This window comes from Hyla sarda, chromosome 2, assembly GCF_029499605.1.
Source record: "Hyla sarda isolate aHylSar1 chromosome 2, aHylSar1.hap1, whole genome shotgun sequence".
In the NCBI taxonomy this organism is placed as follows: domain Eukaryota; kingdom Metazoa; phylum Chordata; class Amphibia; order Anura; family Hylidae; genus Hyla; species Hyla sarda.
The window spans coordinates 485,393,473-485,415,562 of NC_079190.1; the positions used below are offsets into that span (position 1 = coordinate 485,393,473).

At 43.9% G+C, this 22,090-nt stretch overlaps 1 protein-coding gene across 1 annotated transcript; it reads right to left on the reverse strand.

Annotated features, from left to right (window-relative positions):
• Positions 1–713: 713 nt before the first annotated feature.
• On the reverse strand, positions 714–2,602 carry LOC130358082 (claudin-8-like). The gene has a single exon (XM_056560883.1). The coding sequence runs from the start codon at positions 2,222–2,224 to the stop codon at positions 1,544–1,546; it is 681 nt and encodes a 226-aa protein (XP_056416858.1). The 5' UTR covers positions 2,225–2,602; the 3' UTR covers positions 714–1,543.
• Between the last annotated feature and the right edge of the window lie 19,488 nt (positions 2,603–22,090).

The window sequence follows — 22,090 nt, forward strand, 5'->3', positions numbered from 1 at the left end:
TTATCCCCTATCCACAGGGCACCCCAATCCCCCACCCCTTACCTTTAACATTATTCATTGACTTGTCTTCTCTTGATTCCTAGTACTTTAGGATATCCCAACACACCACATTGTCGCTTGAGGTTAATGTAGATAGCGGTCACACATACCTACATCCAAATAGAATGGAGTACAACTTGAAAGGCTGCATTAATTTTTCCACCTAAATAGGCATGTTTTCAATTCAGGGTTTAGGGGTCTTGGAACGAAGAGTGACAACCCCTATGCGACTGTACACAAGCCATTCTGGTTGTTGATCAGATATGAAGGGTTAGCAACAATATAAACAAACATAACTTATTTTATACTAGCAATATTTTGGTCCTGGGTGGAGGACTCTTTCCTTACCTTTGCTATGTTGCTATTCACTTGACCCGTTTTCGATGGCATATGTCGGGGGAAAGAAGAGAGGGGCATATTTTTAGTAGAAGATAACCAGGGCCAGAGAAGACTTATTTCTCTATACTCTTTTCTATTTATTTCTCTATACTTCTCTATATACACACTCAGTCAAACTTTAATGTATATGGGGGTCCGAGAAATAGCTGTCTGCCAAACAAACACTTAGTAGGTAGCTATCCAACTTAGGACCCTTTAGGCCTTATAAACACTATGCAATTTTGGCTTAGTATAACCTTTCTGTATATAAAAGTCTAGCAGGTGTATGTACCTTCTGTATTGCAGGCAGGGGTGTAACTTGAGGGGATGCAGAGATAGCTGTCGCATCTGGGCCAGGATGCTTGAAGGACCTCAAAGACCCCTCTGCCACAAAAGAAAGCTCTTGTATTATAAATGGCCCATGGTAGCTGGTGGCGTTGGACTAAGTTTGGCCTTAAGTTACACCTCTGACTGCAGGTGCATCTTCATAGTACGAGCCATGCAGAGGCACCATATGGTGGCGCACAGAGTGCCTATGGCCCCTTAGAAAAGAGGCACTCTAATGTGCATCCATAAAGGCACCACGTACAGCACCTACCATAACATAAAGCAATATAGTATAACATCTACAAAAATATACACCACATCAGATCATTTCCTATTGATGATTTTCATATTCAGATTCACTCAAAACCACGTATACAAACAATAATGACAGAGCTACAACATCACCTCCGACCTATTTACAGCCTTATTATTTGCCAGGCAATGAAAATGTAATAAGGTCCAATATTACAGGAATTAGAATTTCTTAGAGTCTACTTTCTCCTGCCTGCATGTCATCTCTCCTTACAAGTTACCATAGAAGATTTCCACCTCAAGGCATGCTTATTGTAGAAGGTCACCCACATGGAATGTCAGAAGTCTTTACCTTCCATGTTTCCTGTGAAAGAGATACTGTAAATCCTTACATTCACACCATAATCCAAAACTGGCCCCTTCTACCAAGAGATGGCATGATGCCAGTCTATATTTCCAATGGCTCAATGGTTGGACCCTTACTTTCACAACTGTGCAAATGGTATCTCCATACACCCATACTATTTTGGCCACGCAATATACATGACTAAACGTATTGGCTTTTTGAGTACAGACTTGAAGTCTTCCTCGGCACCGCTGTCTGGCGAGTGACATTTGACGCTGCCAGTTTTCGAGGTAAAGAATATTTGAACTTTTTTTCACCAGAGCAACACATGCAAGATAAAATGCATCCGCCAGCCACCAGACATATCGCTGTTGCCCAACCGATATAGAGAGCATCCCCAAGCTCTCTCTTCTGGGATGGGTTGACCATGGGGTTGTAGAAGTCTCTGATGATCTGATTGGCTGTCCAGGAAACTGGAATCAATACAAGGACACCGGAGATGATGAAAGTAATTCCTGCTACTAGGAGTATGATCCTTTTGGTCTTCTCATTGTCTCCGGCACAGTTGGTGCATTTCATGCCGATGATGGCGATCATGAAGGACATGAATGACAAAAGCACCGCAATGCACATCAATGCTCTACCCGCTTGCAAGTCCGGGGAGAGCGCCAGCAGAGAGTCGTACATTTTACACTGCATCCGTATGTTGGCTTGTCGATAACAGTTCATCCATAGTCCTTCCCAGAGGGCCTCAAACACCACGATGTTGTTCTCGATAAATGCCGTCACTCTCCATTGTGGCATGCCTGTCACTGCACAAGTGCCAATGATACCAATGCATCCTAGCACCAGTCCGGCAATTTGCACAGCACCTTTATCCATGGCGTCTCAATAGTGGCCGTGTCGCAGAGGATGCTGTAAGACAGGTCTCAGGTGTACCCAAGGAACACAATAAGATCTCTGAGAAACACTGCAGAACACGTCTCAGCCACCTGCTACCAACACGAATCCAGCAGAGACTGGTTGGAATTTTATGTACTGAACTGTTTCTAAAATTGAAATACCACCAAGTGGAGCAAAAGTACCTGTTTATCAGGTTGGGTGAGTTTACCTGCCAATGACATGATAGCTGGAAGGGGAGTGGTTAGGACCAACAAAGGATTCTTCATTGCAATAACTGTTACCTCTGCGCTCGTACCTGCTTTCTCTCATGTACTACATCACAACAGCGGACAGTGTGAACAGGTCTGATGAAGGGCAGTCTACGCACACATGCACAATCCATCCGCCGCTTCAATAAACAGCAACTATTCCCAACACATGGACGTCTTCCAAAAATCTGCAGCCGTACTATAATAGAGAAAAAGGAGACTGTGATAAGCTGTCACTAGGAAACAGGTCTCCGTGCCCGAGAAACCACATTCTTTTGTATTGCATTGACCCGATTGGACAGATTGAGATTTTTGAAGAACAACAAGAATCCACTTGAAAACACAGAAAAGAAACCAGCAAGAGAGGAAAGGAAAAGGATAAGAGGGCAAATGATTTACACAGCGATGCGGGTGAAAGTTCAACGTATCAAATGAATAGATTAAATGCAAAATATGCCGTAACCCTGGGCTCATGTGGATTCAACCTAAAACAACAATACTATACAGTCCTACTAGGTTGAGAATAGAAAAGTAATAAAGGAAAGGATATACGGTAGAATAAGTCAGATGTGGTCCAAAATTATTTATTGGTCAATAATTATGCTACGGTGTTCTCTGCAGGGCCCTTGCATTGGACATAACATAGACAATTTAAATAAAAGAAATAAAAATGGTATCAATAAAAAATAATGAACTTGATTAAATAGCAAAAAACTAGTTCATGTTCCCCAAAAGGTAAGCAATTACATATAGTATTAGCGATGTCTGTTTGATAGGTCGCGCTGTAGATACACACTTTCGTATCTCGCTGTGGTGTGATTATGTTAAAGTCAATACGCAGCGCTGCATATTGACTTTAAGAGTATATTTACAGCACGACCCATCAAAGAGACATTGCTAATACTATATGTAATTGCTTACCTTTTGGGGAACATGAACTAGTTGTTTGCTATTTAATCAAGTACCGTATTTTTCGTCCTATAGGACGCACCGGCGTATAAGACGCACCCAATTTATAGGGTCAAAATCTAAAAAAATAAAGATTCTGAACCCAATAGTGGTCTTCAACCTGCGGAGCTCCAGATGTTGCAAAACTACAACTCCCAGCATGCCCAGACAGCCGTAGGCTGTCCGGGCATGCTGGGAGTTGTAGTTTTGCAACATCTGGAGCTCCGCAGGTTGAAGACCACTGGATAGGAGGTAATACTCACGTGTCCCCGCCGCTCCGGACCCGTTACCGCTGCCCTGAATGTCGCTCCATCGCTGTCGCCGTGTCCCCGTCGCTCCGGAACGTCTCTGCTGCCGGCCGAGTATCCTCACTCTCCGTCGCCGCCATCACGTCGTTACGCACGTACGCGACGACGTGATGACGAGGAGAGCGCCGGCCTACAGGGGATCCCTGAACGGAGAAGACACCGAGGAGGCAGGTAAGGTCCTTCCCGGTGTCCTGTAAGCACTAACCCGGCTGTTCAGTCGGGGTGTTCGGGACCGCCGCGGTGAAATCGCGCCGGTCCCGAACAGCCCGACTGAACAGCCGGGTTAGTGTCACTTTCCCTTCAGACACGGCGGTCAGCTTTGATCACCGTGTCTGAAGGGTTAATACAGGGCATCACTGCGATCGGTGGTGTCCTGTATTAGCCGCGGGTCCCGGCCGTTGATGGCCGCAGGGACCGCCGCGATAGGTGTGTATTCGCCGTATAAGACGCACCAACTTTCCCCCCCCCCCCCCAGTTTTGGGGAAGAAAAAGTGTGTCTTAAACGGCGAAAAATACGGTACATTGTTTTTTATTAATACCATTTTTATTGCTTTTATTTAAATTGTCTATGTTATGTCCAATGCAAGGGCCCTGCAGAGAACACTGTAGCATAATTATTAACCAATAAATTATAACTTTTCTATTCTCAACCTAATAGGACCTTATAGTATTGTTGTTTTAGGTATAATTATTTGACACATAGGGCAGTGTGTAACACAGTATCCTCGGTTGGGATATTTTCTTGATCCATGCTGAGATCCCACAACCTTTTTTTCTGTATTATTCACATGGATTCACCCTGCATGATCGGCTTCAGAGAGATAGAAACAAACAATTAAAGGGATACTCCGGCGCTAAGACATCTTATCCCCTATCCAAAGGATAGGGGATAGGGGATAAGATGCCTGATCGCGGGGGTCCTGCCGCTGGGGACCCCTGTGATCTTGCACGCAGCACCCCGTTACAATCAGTCCCCGGAGCACATTCGCTCTGGGTCTGATTACTAGCGATCACGGGGGCAGGAGCATTGTGACATCACGGCCCCGCCCCTGTGTGACGTCATGCTCCGCCCCCTCAATGAAAGCCAATGGGAGGGGTAATGACAGTTGTCACGCCCCCTCCCATAGGCTTTCATTGAGGGGGTAGAGTGTGACGTCACACGGGGGCGAGGCCGTGACAACACAATGCTCCTGCCCCCGTGAATCAGGCCCGGAGCGAATGTGCTCCGGGGACTGATTGTAACGGGGTGCTGCGTGCAAGATCACGGGGGTCCCCAGCGGCGGGACCCCCGCGATCAAACATCTTATCCCCTATCGTTTGGATAGGGGATAAGATGTCTTAGCGCCGGAGTACCCCTTTAAGGCAATAGAAATTATAGCAAATAGAAAATTAGCCCCCACTTTACCACAGCTTATTGACACCACCACACTTCTAACAACCTAGAAAAAGAGGTCCTGGTGCACGTTTCCCATTTTCATGATTGAAGAAAATTTTCCACATTATGTTTGCTCAGTACCTGTGAAGACCACGTCTCTTACCACCCATTAAAACTGGGATAAAATTAACCTTAAATATATGCCCTGTCTCTAAGGGCCCCACAGTACCTACTTGGGCTGCTGCTATGAAAGTTTGTTTTTAGGAGGCTGCAAACTGGGAAATAGCCTAGTAGTACCAATACCTAGGGGTTTTGAGAATGGGAGAATGGGGGTTTTCAGCTGGTATAAGCAACAAATGGAGGACATCAGTATGGTGTACAGAAGAAAAAACCAAAGGGGGCAGTGTTTACAGTCTAACCACTCACCTTGAAGTGTAAATAAATATACGTATGACCACTACAAATTTGGGATGAGAACTCTCAGGATCCCTGCTAAGCTGGGTGGTGCCAGGTTGAAGAAATCCAGATGCCTGTTGTAGACCAATGTTTTGTTTAAAGAAGGGGGAAAAGGGACACCCTTACTGGTGCTGCAACCCAAAGGATAGAATTTCTAGAAAACATGTATCTCAGATTACCCAAATTCTGATTTATTCCATTAATAAAAAATCAATACTGCGACGCGTTTCAGAGGTAAACTCTTCTTCATATTGGAGATCTCCAATCTGATGAAGGAGGATTTACCTCTAAAACCCGTCACAGCAATTGTATTGTTTTACTATTTATGGAAGAAATCAGACTTTTGTTTATCTGGGATCCATGTGTCCTAGAAATTTTATCCCTTGGGTTACAGCGCCAGTAAAGGTGTCTTTTTCTATATATGAATCATTGGTCCAGTTAGTATAAAGCAGAAGTTACATGTGCACACTGCTGCTCCATTCGTTGTCTGTACTCTTCAACAATCCCATAGGGACCGGTGTAGTGGTGGACAGGCGTGGCCACACTCCATTCCAGTTGGACATTAGGTACCCCTATAATTCTCAAGATCATGGAGTTGAGTCTCAGTGGTCAGATCCCCCCCCCCCCCATAATCATACACTTATCCCCTAATGACAGGATAGGGGAAAAGTTTTTATAGTAAGGCAACCCCTTTAACCACTTCACAATTTAGGCAGTGTAACGTAGTACTATTCAGAAATTGTGTGGACATGGCTCTGCAATCTCAGAATATATCAGAATAAATATAGAAGGTGCTGTCACAGTTACACGAGCAGAACATGATCTGTCAGAGAAAGTGTCACCTAAACGTCAGGTCACCAACCAGGAGATAAAGATCTCCTATCACTTATATGATCCTGTTCTTGTCTAGGAAAGCTCTTTATCGCAGCGGTGACCTTTGGTTGCTTGACATCTTTGTCTGTCTTCCAAATAGAAACTGTCCCACGGGAGGCAAATATTTGACAGCAAGCATCAATCTTCTGGCTGAAATGTATCTCCCATGACTTGAAAGACAAGATGAGCCAAAAAAAAGGGACACTGGACATTGGGTATTATCTTATTATCACATAAGGACACCTTCTGAAATACATTATTATACATGTATTTGTTGTTTTATCTTTATGGTTATAATACATTTTAATGCATAGTTATATTATACTTTATACCTGATGATTGTCATAGATGGAAAAGAATATATGTGCAGGATATATAGGTATATGTACAATACTCTGACTACGGTACATCAACGTTCTCACAATGCCTTCATAACTTTGCCAGTCTTAGAGTCCCATATAGAGACTGCTGTTGTAAAATCCAGTGTCTGGAGGTCCACAGTTTGAAGACCACAGCTTCAGAAGATGTCCATATCCCATACTGGGCCACTATGACCCCTGATAAATGCCTTTCCTATACAAGGCGCAGACAATGAAGCAAAGGTTGCAGCCCTTTACAATGTGGGGACCTCCTTTGAAGCTGTGGTCTCCAAACTGCAGACCTCCTCTGAAGCTGTGGTCTCCATACTGTGGATGTCCTCTGAAGCTTTGATCTCTAAACTGTGGGCCTCCTCTGAAGCTGTGGTCTCCAAACTGTGGACCTCCTCTGAAGCTGTGATCTCTAAACTGTGGACCTCCTCTGAAGCTGTGATCTCAAAAACTGTGGGCCTCCTCTGAAGCTGTGATCGCCAAACTGTGGATGTCCTCTAAGGCTGTGGTCTTCATATTGTGGATCTCTTCGGAAGCTGTGGTCTGAAAACTTTGGACCTTCTCCGAAGCTGTGGTCTCCAAACTGTGAACCTCTGTTGAAGCTGTGGTATCCAAACTGTGGACCTCCTCTGAATCTGTGGTCTCCAAACTGTGGACCTTCTCTGGAGCTGTGGTCTCCAAACTGTGGATCTTCTCTAAAGCTGTGGTCTCTATACTGTGGATGTCCTCTGAAGCTGTGGTCTCTATACTGTGGATGTCCTCTGAACCTGTGGTCTCTATACTGTGGATGTCCTTTGAAGCTGTGGTCTCCAAATTGTGGACCTCATCTGAAGCTGTGGCCTCCAAACTGTGGACCTCCTCTGAATCTGTGGTCTCCAAACTGTAGATCTCCTCTGAAGCTGTGATCTCCAAACTGTGGACTTCCTCTGAAGCTGTGATCTCTAAACTGTGGACTTCCTCTGAATCTGTGGTCTCCAAACTGTAGATCTCCTCTGAAGCTGTGATCTCCAAACTGTGGATGTCCTCTGAAGCTGTGGTCTCTATACTGTGGATGTCCTCTGAACCTATGGTCTCTATACTGAGGATGTCCTTTGAAGTTGTGGTCTCCAAACTGTGAACCTCTGTTGAAGCTGTGGTATCCAAACTGTGGACCTCCTCTGAATCTGTGGTCTCCAAACTGTGGACCTTCTCTGGAGCTGTGGTCTCCAAACTGTGGATCTCCTCTAAAGCTGTGGTCTCTATACTGTGGATGTCCTCTGAAGCTGTGGTCTCTATACTGTGGATGTCCTCTGAACCTGTGGTCTCTATACTGTGGATGTCCTCTGAACCTGTGGTCTCCAAATTGTGGACCTCATCTGAAGCTGTGGCCTCCAAACTGTGGACCTCCTCTGAATCTGTGGTCTCCAAACTGTAGATCTCCTCTGAAGCTGTGATCTCCAAACTGTGGACTTCCTCTGAAGCTGTGATCTCTAAACTGTGGACTTCCTCTGAAGCTGTGGTCTCCAAACTGTGGACCTCATCTGAATCTGTGGTCTCCAAACTGTAGATCTCCTCTGAAGCTGTGATCTCCAAACTGTTTATGTCCTCTGAAGCTGTGATCTCTAAACTGTGGGCCTCCTCTGAAGCCGTGGTCTCCAAACTGTGGATGTCCTCTAAGGCTGTGGTCTTCAAATTGTGGATCTCCTCTGAAGCTGTGGTCTGAAAACTTTGGACCTTCTCCGAAGCTGTGGTCTCCAAACTGTGAACCTCCGTTGAAGCTGTGGTCTCCAAACTGTGGACCTCCTCTGAATCTGTGGTCTCCACACTGTGGACCTTCTCTGGAGCTGTGATCTCCAAACTGTGGATCTCCTCTAAAGCTGTGGTCTCTATACTGTGGATGTCCTCTGAACCTGTGGTCTCTATACTGTGGATGTCCTCTGAACCTGTGGTCTCTATACTGTGGATGTCCTCTGAAGCTGTGGTCTCCAAACTGTGGACCTCCTCTGAAGCTGTGGTCTCCAAACTGTAGATCTCCTCTGAAGCTGTGATCTCCAAACTGTGGACTTCCTCTGAAGCTGTGATCTCTAAACTGTGGATTTCTTCTGAAGCTGTGGTCTTCAAACTGTGGATCTCCTCTGAAGCTGTGATCTCTAAACTGTGGACCTCCTCTGAAGCTGTGGTCTCCAAACTGTAGATCTCCTCTGAAGCTGTGATCTCCAAACTGTGGACTTCCTCTGAAGCTGTGATCTCTAAACTGTGGATTTCTTCTGAAGCTGTGGTCTTCAAACTGTGGATCTCCTCTGAAGCTGTGGTCTGAAAACTTTGGACCTTCTCCGAAGCTGTGGTCTCCAAACTGTGAACCTCCTTTAAAGCTGCGGTCTCAAAACTGTGGACCTTCTCTAAATCTGTGGTCTTCAAACTGTGGACCTTCTCTGGAGCTGTGATCTCCAAACTGTGGATCTCCTCTAAAGCTGTGGTCTCTATACTGTGGATGTCATCTGAAGCTGTGTTCTCTATACTGTGGATGTCCTCTGAAGCTGTGGTCTCCAAACTGTGGACCTCCTCTGAAGCTGTGGTCTCTAAACTGTGGACCTCCTCTGAAGCTGTGATCTCCAAACTGTGGATTTCCTCTTAAGCTGTGATCTCTAAACTGTGGACCTCCTCTGAAGCTGTGGTCTCCAAACTGTGGACCTCCTCTGAAGCTGTGATCTCCAAACTGTGGACTTCCTCTGAAGCTGTGATCTCTAAACTGTGGGCCTCCTCTGAAGCTGTGGTCTCCAAACTGTAGATCTCCTCTGAAGCTGTGATCTCCAAACTGTGGACTCCCTCTGAAGCTGTGATCTCTAAACTGTGGACTTCCTCTGAAGCTGTGGTCTCCAAACTGTGGACCTCCTCTGAAGCTGTGATCTCCAAACTGTGGAGGTCCTCTAAGGCTGTGGTCTTCAAACTGTGGATCTCCTCTGAAGCTGTGGTCTGAAAACTTTGGACCATCTCCGAAGCTGTGGTCTCCAAACTGTGAACCTCCTTTAAAGCTGTGGTCTCCAAACTGTGGACCTCCTCTGAATCTGTGGTCTTCAAACTGTGGACCTTCTCTGGAGCTGTGATCTCCAAACTGTGGATCTCCTCTAAAGCTGTGGTCTCTATATTGTGGAAGTCCTCTGAAGCTGTGGTCTCTAAACTGTGGACCTCCTCTGAAGCTGTGATCTCCAAACTGTGGACCTCCTCTGAAGCTGTGATCTCCAAACTGTGGACCTCCTCTGAAGCTGTGATCTCCAAACTGTAGACCTCCTCTGAGTCTGTGGTCTCCATACTGTGGACCTCCTCTGAAGCTGTGATTTCCAAACGGTGGACTTCCTCTGAAGCTGTGGTCTCCAAACTGTGGACCTCCACTGAAGCCGTGTTCTCCAAATCCGTGGACCTCCAGATGTTGCAAAACTACAATTCCCAGTATGCCCGGACAGCCAACGGCTGTCCGGGCATACTGGGAATTGTAGTTTTGCAACATCTAGAGGTCTATAGGTTGGAGACCACAACTTCATAGGATCATAACTTGGGCCACTATGACCCCTGATAAATGCTTTCCCTATACAGGATGTGAACAATGAAGCAAAGATACCGCAGCGGGTGAATATGACCGCTCGCAGCTCTGGAGCCTCGATGTCTGGTGCAGTCACAGCTCAGAAGAAACTTTGTGCATCTGCCAAAGTATTAGGAAACCAGATCCCGCTCTACCTGCTAATGTATCTGTACTGTAAGGTGAACGCATGGCTGCACTCGGCTCCTGCTCGGGTCTTGGATTAGTCTTGTCTCTTCTTATCTCCGACCTCTAAACATATTTACACAAAACTGGACGCTGATATTTTGTATACTGTGAGATGACGGTGGTGAATAATAATATTATAGAATAAAGTCCGCACTATATTCATTCGGGGGTGGATGGGCATTTACCTGCCGCCGTGTAGTTTGTTTCCAAATATAACTATATTAATAATCTGTTATTGAAGAATAAGAAGGAAAAAGAATATCTCCTCCCATGCTCCCTGGCGTGTGCCTTTCTTGGCACTGGATCCGTCATGAGGTATGAGTCATGTGATTTGATTTCGGAATCTGTTTTAATGTTCGATTTAGTCGACTAGTGAGAAACAGAATAGCAACAAAAATTCAGAAAAAAACGCATTTCACATGAGTTACGAATTGATTTGCATAAGTATTTTATCCCCTATCAATCGGCAAGATTTCTTGCTCCCAGCTGTTTTTTATACAGGCAAGGAGCTGAGATTAGGAGCACTCTCTTAAAAGGGAATGCTCCTAATCTCAGCTTGTTAACTGTATAAGCAATCAATCAGATTCTAAACTCTCCACCATGGCCAAGACCAAAAAGCCGTCCAAGGATGTCAGGGACAAGATTGTAGACCTACACAAGGCTGGAATGGGCTACAAGACCATCGGCAAGCAGCTTGGTGATAAGTTTACAACGGTTGGTGCCATTATTCACAAATGTAAGAAACATAAAATAATTGTCAATCTCCTGCGGTCGGGGGCTCCATGTAAGATCTCATATCGTGAGGTTTCAATGATCATGAGAACGGTGAGGAATCAGCCCCAGACTACACGGAGGATCTTGTCAATGATCTCAAAGCAGCTGGGGAAATAGTAACGGGGAAAACAAGGAGATATCAGGAGAGGTAGCTGTTAACTATTGGTCGACAACCATCATATGTGTATGACCACATTTACGCTGATGCTATACAGTGGTCCCTCAACATATGATTTTAATTGGTTCCAGGAGAACCATCATATGTTGAAACCATCATATGTCGAGTACATATGTCTATGTAAAAATGGTAATTGGTTCTGGGGCCTCGGAACCATTGTATGTTAAATACATATCTCTATGGGAAACTGCTAATTGGTTCTGGGATGACCATTGTATGTGGAGTGTATGGGGAGTGTTTAACAAACCAGGGTGCCTCCAGCTGTTGCACAACTACAACTTCCAGCATGCATGTACAGCCATTGACTGTCTGGGCATGCTGAGAGTTATAGTTTTGCAACAGCTGGAGGCACACTGATAGGAAAACATTGATGTATGGGGTGTATAGTGTGTATATGTTTTGTATGTGATGTGTGACATCGCATACAGTACTGTACAGTTCTTTAAATACCTTCAGGGGGACAGAATGTCCTCCATTACGATCCTGCCGACTACAGCTCTTTAGGAAAGGAAGGGGAGGGCAGCCAGCAGATCATTGGATGCCTGCAGCAAGATGCTGCAGGCTATTGGCTTTGGCTGCTCTGGGGGGGGCGGGGCTTACATGGAGCTCACAGTGGAAGCTTGTATGAGTTAGCAGGACAGCATGTGAGTAACAGGAGGCAGAACGGGGCACACGGGGCACATTAAACAACTATCTGTCAGTTGCTGAAGTTGTCAGCGCTGTCAGATAGCTGTTTGTATGATGGCCCTGACACACAGCAGCATCATATGTCGAGGCTGCCTTCAACATACGATGGGCTCTGAGAGGCCATCATATGTTGAAATGATCATATGTCGAGGCCATCATAAGTCGAGGGGTCACTGTACAGCCATTCTGGCTGCTTACAGGGGGTCGCACAACCAAAAATCCCCATGTGGCTCAGCAGAGACTGCATTGAGTCAGGGGTAAGGCAACTGAAAGGGGTCATATTGTGACCCATCAGATGGTTTTTCTGTGACGATCAGGTTTGCGGTTTGCAAACTTATTGGTTACAGTGCAGACTTTGCACTGGAGAAGCTTCTCATTTTATAGCATGAAACAGAATATTTCTACTTGGCTACTAATATTTTTACTGCATCAATACAGAGACAGAAAGATAACGGGAAACTGGCAGAGGTGTTATCTGGAAGCAAGGTTGTCTGGGCATAGAGTTATCTGAGCACACGTTATCTGGGCGTAGGGTTATCTGAGCACACATTATCTGGGCGTAGAGTTATCTGAGCACACTTTATCTGGACATAGGGTTATCGGAGCACACGTTATCTGGGCGTAGGGTTATCTGAGCACACGTTATCTGGGCGTAGAGTTATCTGAGCACACTTTATCTGGGCATAGGGTTATCGAAGCACATGTTATCTGGGCGTAGGGTTATCTGAGCACACGTTATCTGGGTGTAGGGTTATCTGAGAACACATTATCTGGGTGTAGGGTTATCTGAGCACACGTTATCTGGGCGTAGGGCTATCTGAGCACACGTTATCTGGGCATAGGGTTCTCTGAGAACACGTTATCTGGGCGTAGGGTTATCTGAGAACACGTAATCTGGATGTAGGGTTATCTGAGCACACGTTATCTGGGTGTAGGGTTATCTGAGTACATATTTTCTGGGTGTAGGGTTCTCTGAGCACACGTTATCTGGGCGTAGGGTTATCTGAGCACACGTTATCTGGATGTAGGGTTATCTGAGCACACATTATCTGGGTGTAGGGTTATCTGAGAACACATTATCTGGGCATAGGGTTCTCTGAGAACACGTTATCTGGGCGTAGGGTTATCTGAGAACACGTTATCTGGATGTAGGGTTATCTGAGCACACGTTATCTGGGTGTAGGGTTATATGAGCACAGGTTTTCTGGGTGTAGGGTTATCTGAGCACACGTTATCTGGGTGTAGGGTTATCTGAGCACACATTATCTGGGCATAGGGTTCTCTGAGAACACGTTATCTGGGCGTAGGGTTATCCGAGAACACGTTATCTGGATGTAGGGTTATCTGAGCACACGTTATCTGGGTGTAGGGTTATATGAGCACAGGTTTTCTGGGTGTAGGGTTATCTGAGCACACGTTATCTGGGCATAGGGTTATCTGAGCACACGTTATCTGGATGTAGGGTTATCTGAGCACACGTTATCTGGGTGTAGGGTTATCTGAGCACACATTATCTGGGCGTAGGGTTATCTGAGCACACATTATCTGGGTGTAGGCTTATCTGAGCACACGTTATCTGGGTGTAGGGTTATCTGAGCACATGTTTTCTGGGTGTAGGGTTATCTGAGCACACATTATCTGGGTGTAGGGTTATCTGAGCACACGTTATCTGGGCGTAGGGTTATCTGAGCACATGTTATCTGGGTGTAAGGTTATCTGAGCACAGGTTATCTGGGTGTAGGGTTATCTGAGCACACATTATCTGGGTGTAGGGTTATCTGAGCACACGTTATCTGGGCGTAGGGTTATCTGAGCACATGTTATCTGGGTGTAAGGTTATCTGAGCACACATTATCTGAGTGTAGGGCTGTCTGGGCTCAGGGTTGTCTGAACATAGGGTTGTCTGACAGCAGGATTATCTGGTCATAAGGTTATATAAGCACAGGCTTATCAAGGTATAGACTTATCTGAACATAGGGTTATGCAGGGTTAGGTGATATGGGTCCAAACTTTTATTTAATACTTGGAAATCTGCATTTAATTATATGAATTTGGCCAAACCACTTTACTGACTACTTGGTTCAACATTAAAACTCAGCGAAACAGAAGTTCAAGTTAAAGGGGCTAAAAACTATCCTCTATCCACAGAATTCGGGATAAGAATCTGATCGGGGGGGACTGGGACTCCCTAATCTCAAGAAAGGGACTCTTACTTGAAGCAGTACTTGGAATGTGCTCTATGCATTGCCTGGTTCTGTACAACCTTTAAGTTGTAATTCGCCCATAATATGACCCCCATAGAAGTATGAAAGGCCAACAGAAACAAAATAGCATCATGCTCTATCAATCGCTGTTATGCAGCTATTCTGTAATACCACCTCCTACAGAGCCCCATATGGCGGCACATAGTTACTATGAACCTGGCAATGACAGCTCCAAATGCTTTCTTTAAAAATTGTGAATTAAAGCTAAAAAAAATACTCTTTGTCAGCTAATGGTGTGTCCAAATTCTGAAACTCCTAGCAATTACATGCTATTTCTAGGGGAGGGTTTGACTGCCAGTAGGTTTCCCCTGCAGTGCCCAAATTTTTGTATAACATGCCAGCCATTCGAATCATGACTGGGCAATGTCCACCAGTAGGGTAGCGCCTTTTTATTGTACTCTATTGGGGACATTAACTGGTTGTTTTCTTGAGAAAACTTACTTACATGCTGTAATGGTGCAGTGTCTCACTAGAGAGTCCTAAAATATTGGAACATTGGTTGTCAGATATGTGCTTTGTTGCTAATGTGTATTACCAACATTAAACCACTTTATACTGTTCATACAGTCACGACCGTAAATGTTGGCACCCCTAAAATGTTTCTAGAAAATGTTTCTAGAAAAGTATTTCTCACAGAAAAGGATTGCAGTAACACATGTTTTGCTATACACATGTTTATTCCCTTTGTGTGTATTGGAACTAAACCAAAAAAGGGAGGAAAAAAAGCAAATTGGACATAATGTCACCAAACTCCAAAAATGGTCTGGACAAAATTATTGGCACCCTTTCAAAATTGTGGAAAAATAAGATTGTTTCAAGCATGTGATGCTCCTTAAAACTCACCTGGGGCAAGTAAAAGGTGTGGGCAATACAAAAATCACACCTGAAAGCAGATAAAAAGGAGAGAAGTTCATTTAGTCTTTGCATTGTGCGTCTGTGTGTGCCACACTAAGCATGGACAACAGAAAGAGGAGAAGAGAACTGTCTGAGGACTTGAGAACCAAAATTGTGGAAAAATATCAACAATCTCAAGGTTACAAGTCCATCTCCAGAGATCTAGATTTGTCTTTGTCCACAGTGCGCAACATTATCAAGAAGTTTGTAACCCATGGCACTGTAGCTAATCTCCCTGGGCTTGGACGGAAAATAAAAATTGATGAAAGGTGTCAATGCAGGATAGTCCAGATTGTGGATAAGCAGCCCCAAACAAGTTCTAGAGATAATCAAGCTGTCCTGCAGGCTCAGGGAGCATCAGTGTCATCGAGAACTATCAATTGACATTTAAATGAAATGAAACGCTATGGCAGGAGACTCAGGAAGACCCCACTGCTGACAGAGACATAAAAAAGCAAGACTACATTTTGCCAAAATGCCAAAAAGCCAAAATCCTTCTGGGAAAATGTCTTGTGGACAGATTGTGGTAAAGCACATTATTCTACTGTTTACTGAAAATAGAATGAGGCCTACAAAGAAAAGAACACAGTACCTACAGTGAAATATGGTGGAGGTTCAATGATGTTTTGGGGTTGTTTTGCTGCCTCTGGCACTGGGTGCCTTGAATGTGTACAAGGTATCATGAAATCTGAGGATTACCAATGGATTTTGGGTCGTACTGTACAGCCCAGTGTCAGAAAGCTGGGATTGTGTCCGAGATCTTGGGTCTTCCAGCAGGACAATGACCCCAAACATACGCCAAAAAGTACCCAGAAATGGATGGCAACAACATTTTTTCCAAAGGGTGTGATACCAAATATTAATTTAAGTGTGCCAATAATTTTGTCCAGCCCATTTTGGAGTTTGGTGACATTATGTCCAATTTGCTTCTTTTCCTACCTTTTTTTGTTTAGTTCCAATACACACAAAGGGAATAAACATGTGTATAGCAAAACATGTGTTACTGCAATCCTTTTCTGTGAGAAATACTTCATTTTCTAGAAAAATTTCAGGGGTGCCAACATTTACGGTCATGACTGTATTTGATAATACTGTGTGATATGCTGTTATAATACTAACTGATGCAAGAGAGGTCATCCATACACAAAACACCACCACATTACATTGCATTCAAACATTGCCCAGCCTCGTCTTAAAAGGGGGAAATCCTGTAAATTAGTTAAAGACTAACCTACAGTGAGGAATTGTGTGGAGCACCTTTCCCCCAACCTTCCATTCAGTAGGCATCACCACCTAGGGCTGCTTTGGGTGTCAGTACTACTCATGTGAAGATAAGCCTACACATTTCAGAGCTACACCTAGTCCTATCTGGGGAATTACAGAATGAGAGTAACGATACAGAGGATTTTTCTGAGACTTTGGGGTGAAGTATCCCATAGAACTTCTAGCACCTTCAAGGGCTTCAGGCTAGGTCTGGAGACATCTTGGCTATCATGGCATAGATTTACCTACATACCTGCACCTTGCAGAGGGCATTGCAGCTCAGATACCGTGAGTACATTGATATTGCATTTAACCCACTGCTTGCCAAAAGGTGAAGATTAGAGATGTCGCGAATTGTTCGCCGGCGAACTTAGCATGTTCGCGTTCGCATCGCCGGGCGAACATATGTGAAGTTCGAATCGCCCCCTATACTTTAACATTGCGGTAAACCTTGACCCTGTGAGTCAGAGTCAGCAGACACATTACAGCCAATCAGCAGCAGTCCCTCCCTTCCAGACCCTCCTACCGCCTGCACGGATGCCATTTTACCTTCATTCGGCATGCTGCAGGCTTAGGAAGTGGAGGGACAGAGAAGCTGCTCCTGCTGTAATAGGGAAAGCCATAGCTAGATTGCTGCTAGGTGGTGTATTCAGGGTCCACTTTACTCCTAAAGCACTAGTCTAACATCTGCTTTAAGGACAGCACCCAAAAAAGCCATTTTTAGGGCTCAAATATCAGTCCGTGTGTCTTGCAACAGCTTGGAGGCACCCTGGTTGGGAGGGAACCGCTGGTTAAAAGGGGTACTCCAGTGTAAAACTTAATTTCCTTCAAGCAATTAACTACAGTATTAAAAGGGCTATAAGTTCAGTCCGTGTGTCATGCAACTGCTGGAGGCACCCTGGTTGGGGACCTCTGCTTAAAAGGGGAACTCCACTGGCAACCTTTTTTGTTCATTGTCACACTAGTGCAAATCACATTTGGTGTGACAGTTGTTCAAATAAAAAATAAAAAACTTTTTTGGCTGTGAAATAAAACCAGTGCTGCCTAAAGGGGGGCTCTAACTATGTGCTGCCTAATATGGGGGAATCTATGTGCTGCCTAAAGGGGGATCTAAATATGTGCTGCCTAAAGGGGGCTCTATGTGCTGCCTAAAGGGACACTCTAACTATGTGCTTCCTAATATGGGGAAATCTATGTGCTGCCTAAAGGGGGGCTCTATGTGCTGCCTAAAGGGGGGCTCTAACTATGTGCTGCCTAATATGGGGGAATCTATGTGCTGCCTAAAGGGGGGCTCTATGTGCTGCCTAAAAGGGGGCTCTAACTATGTGCTGCCTAATATGGGGGAATCTATGTGCTGCCTAAAGGGGGATCTAACTATGTGATGCCTAAAGGGGGGATCTAACTATGTGCTGCCTAAAGAGGGCTCTATGTGCTGCCTAAAGGGAGGCTCTACCTATGTGCTGCCTAAAGGGGGACTCTAACTATCTGCTGCCTAATATGGGGAATCTATGTGCTGCCTAAAGGGGGATCTAACTATATGATGCCTAAAGGGGGGCTCTATGTGCTGCCTAAAGGGGGCTAAAGCACGTTAGTCCAAAGAATTTAGGAATAATAGGTGATTTATGCCCTTTATGGATTAAAACCTGACTCTGCATCAACTATGTAATTTTCCATGGGAGTTTTGCCATGGATCCCCCTCCAGCACGCCACAGTCCAGGTATTAGTCCCCTTGAAACAACTTTTAAATCACTATTGTGGCCAGAAAGAGTCCCTGTGGGGTTTAAAATTCACCTGCCCATTGAAGTCAATGGCGGTTCGCTCGGTTCCCCGGTTCACGAACATTTGCGGAAGTTCGCGTTCACCGTTCGCGAACCGAAAATGTTATGTTCTCGACATCACTAGTGAAGAGAACTCAATGATGATATTCAAGGCTAGTGCCTCCACCTCAGTAGGGTAGAGTAGAGAATAGTCTATACAAGACCCCACATACATTCTACTATGTATCCACCTACGGGGGGGACCTCTTCCCACCAGCCACAGTTTTTGTGAAAGATACTTGCAAGTGTCTGGTTGACTCATTGCAATGTTACCGTTAAGGGCACTCTACTTTCCTGCTACCAGACACTCTGTTTGCCCCGGGAAACATCATCATCATCACCTTTAACGCTGCCCTCCTTCATTGTGCCCACATAGAGATGTGTGGGTGGGACAAGTGCATTCGCTTACATGACTGGGACAACTGAATTGGTGATCCTGCAGTACCCCTACTCCAACCTTCTCTGTGCACCCCATTTGACCTCCTTTCAAGGCACACTTAACCATTGGGTTGCCAAAACTTCACCTACAGCCTGTAATGGAAAATTGCAGGATCCCTTGTAGCAGCTGCATTTACAATAACCAAATTAGTTCCCCTTCCCCAAACCAAGTCCCCTCCATTGTAACACCAATTTGTCATTGATATATTTCAGCAGTGCCCTTTGCAGCGAGCAACTAAGTCCATCAACCTGAAAAATATCTACAAGAGAAACCAACCCCTACAAAGAATGACTTGAATGCTCACCCAATATTATACATCTCTGGTCCTCCTTTTGTTGGGTCTAAGATCTGTCACTTTTTATACAGGGGGTAAAGATTTGGACACAACGTTGGTAAACTGTATATACAGTAACTAGAAGCGGGGATTGTGTTATCTATGGTGTAAGGAATTATATCACTTTATTGCATTGTAAAGCACTTAGGAAATATGTGAGTTCACATGCTCACCTAACTGTTTGCAGCCCCTTATCTCTCCGCTAACCTTGGAGGTTAAGATTTATAATGTACTTCTTGGTTTTATGGTGAAGGAACGTGACAAGTGACAACTGAGGCACCTTGTTTGCACAATGTGATAATAGGAGTGAACTATATTCTTGACTTTGTTTAAAGTTTTTTTTTCACTTTTACAGATATTTTCTTTATAATATTTCAAATGACTATAGACATAGATTTGATGCATTATTCTGTACGATGTTATGACACCATTGATCCCAATGTACCTTCCAAGGTCATTTAAAGGATGTGGTTTGATGGAAATAGAGGGGTGTTTAAATATTGGGATCTTTTCAATTACTTACTAGTTAAAGGGGTACTCCGGAGGGGTAAAAAAAAAAAAATTCAAATAAACTGGGACCAGTAGTTATAAAATGTCTAAATTATTTCTATTTAAAAACACTCAAGGCTTCCACTGTATGCTCAGGAGGAAGTTATGTAGTCTGACACAGTGCTTTCTGCCTCCTCTGTCTAAGTCAGGAACTATCCAGGATTTTACAATTTTTAGATACGTAATAAATACAGTATTTGGAATATATATATATATATATATATATATAGATATATATATATATATACATATATTAAGGTGACACAACATAATATGCCCTTACATTTATACAGTACCCCCTAATGACATTATATTTTGAACTATCTTGTCTTGGTGCACCCTACTTTTAGGATGGTGTTTTTGTTTTTTTTTCTGGTTTTTTTCCTTGTAAAACTTTAAATGGGTTGTCCTGAGAAAGAAACAACCTGTGTATAGGGTCAACAAGTATAATAAAGCAACTTACTAATATTATCTTATTAGCAATTAGTTTTGTAAACTCTACTATGTTTTTAGTTTGCTCATAATTCTGGGCCATACCCTTGACTAGTGTTTATCCTCTGTCTGTTTACTCTGTTCTCCTGACCATTGCTTGTGCCTGACTATTCCTTTGACTTATGATTTTTGTACTTCTCTGCTCTTCCTGGTTTTGATCTCGACCTGTATGACTAGCTTGCTTGTGTGTTTGTCTCTTTGTTGTCCGTTCTCGGTTTGCTGTCCTGGTTTGAACTCTGGCTTTTCTCTGGTTAACCCTTTTTCTGCTAACATTGTCCCTGATGTGTCTGAAGGTTACTAATCTAGTTTATCTAACCATTCTGATGTCCTGCAGTAACTCAAAGCAGGGACTGGTGTCCAGTTGAGGATTCGTCGCTTAGGTTGGATATTCAGGTAGGCCAGGAATATGTTTGTGGTAGTACTCAGGGTTGCATCTATCTCTGCCTCATGTGACATGCCCATCCCTGCTCTCCCCCCCCCCCCCCCCTTTCCCTCCTGTCTTCTCAGGATGAGACCAGGGATGCGAGGGGAGATCATATTACTGCTCATTAGATATTAAGACAGGAGAAAGCCTTTCTCAGTCACTTTAGGTTTCATCAAAGCAGGCTCGCTTCTGCCTTATCTAAGAAAGGCTTCCTGCTGCCTTAACAAACTGATGAGCAGTAATCGCTCCCATCTTCACATCACTGGTCTTGTCCTGAGTAGACAGAAGGAAAGTTGGGTAAGGTATAATGGCACCCACAGCCAATTTGATATATATATATATATATATACCTTGGTGAGATAGCAAAATACAGTCAAAAACTATAGAAAACACACCAATTAGGCGTAAGATAAAATTAATAAATTTTTACTTATACCAAATAATACAAAATGAGTTAACAATAACTTATAGAAGATTCGTAAAGTGCCACATATAAGGGAAGGGAATAGGGTAACAGGTGATAATCTACACTGGAAGCCCTGCCTATCTAGGTAGGTAACTCCTAGATCTAAGTGTGGATAGGTGTAGGGAAAAACAAACCACAATGATGGCTGTTGGTAAGTGATTAGTAGGCCTCTCTTGCCAACGCGTTTCACCCATTCATATTTGGGGCTCATCAGGGATGAAAGGAAATCCCAACCACTAGTAATCAGATAACAATAATCAAGATATGTTAGATAACAAGATATAATAAGATATACAATTATTACACCAAATGTATGGCACATAAGATACGACAGATAATTATAATGGTGGACAAAATGATAATTGAAGCTTAGCGTCAAGTTTAGTCATATGTTGTGTATGTCATAGGTTGTAGCACGTCAGTCAAAGATATTACATAGGACCGAGTCAATTCTTAGTGAATGTACATTTAGGGAATTACCACATAACAACCAGATACATAGATACCTGAATGGTATAGTATGATAGCTGATTGGCATACAACATTTTCTCACAGGAGCACTGGAAAAAATACAAAGATATGGAAACCTTTTAATATAATATAAAGAGCCATGATACAAAAGTGGATTATCATAAGGCAATGCACCAGAGCTTACCCTTAGTAGTCCTGTGATACTTAGATATATGTAAAGGGCCCCTATTTAGTGATCATTCACAAGTCTGGTTCGTACAGGGTCAACGATTATTACCTAAGGAAACTTTGTACATAATATAGTACATAACCAGGTCTAGGTGGGTCCATCGCCAGGCAAATCACCCAGGGTGAGATACACTTTAAATTAGTGTCGCTTACCCTTTAAGAAGAAAAAATTATATAGATCAGTCCATGGATCAATAAGATATATCCTCATAAAGATAAGGAACAGAAATCTATCCAGGTATAGCAC

Coding starts and splice junctions, on each gene's coding strand:
- LOC130358082 (XM_056560883.1), bottom strand. CDS start 2,224: ATGGATAAAGGTGCTGTGCAAATTGCCGGACTGGTGCTAGGATGCATT.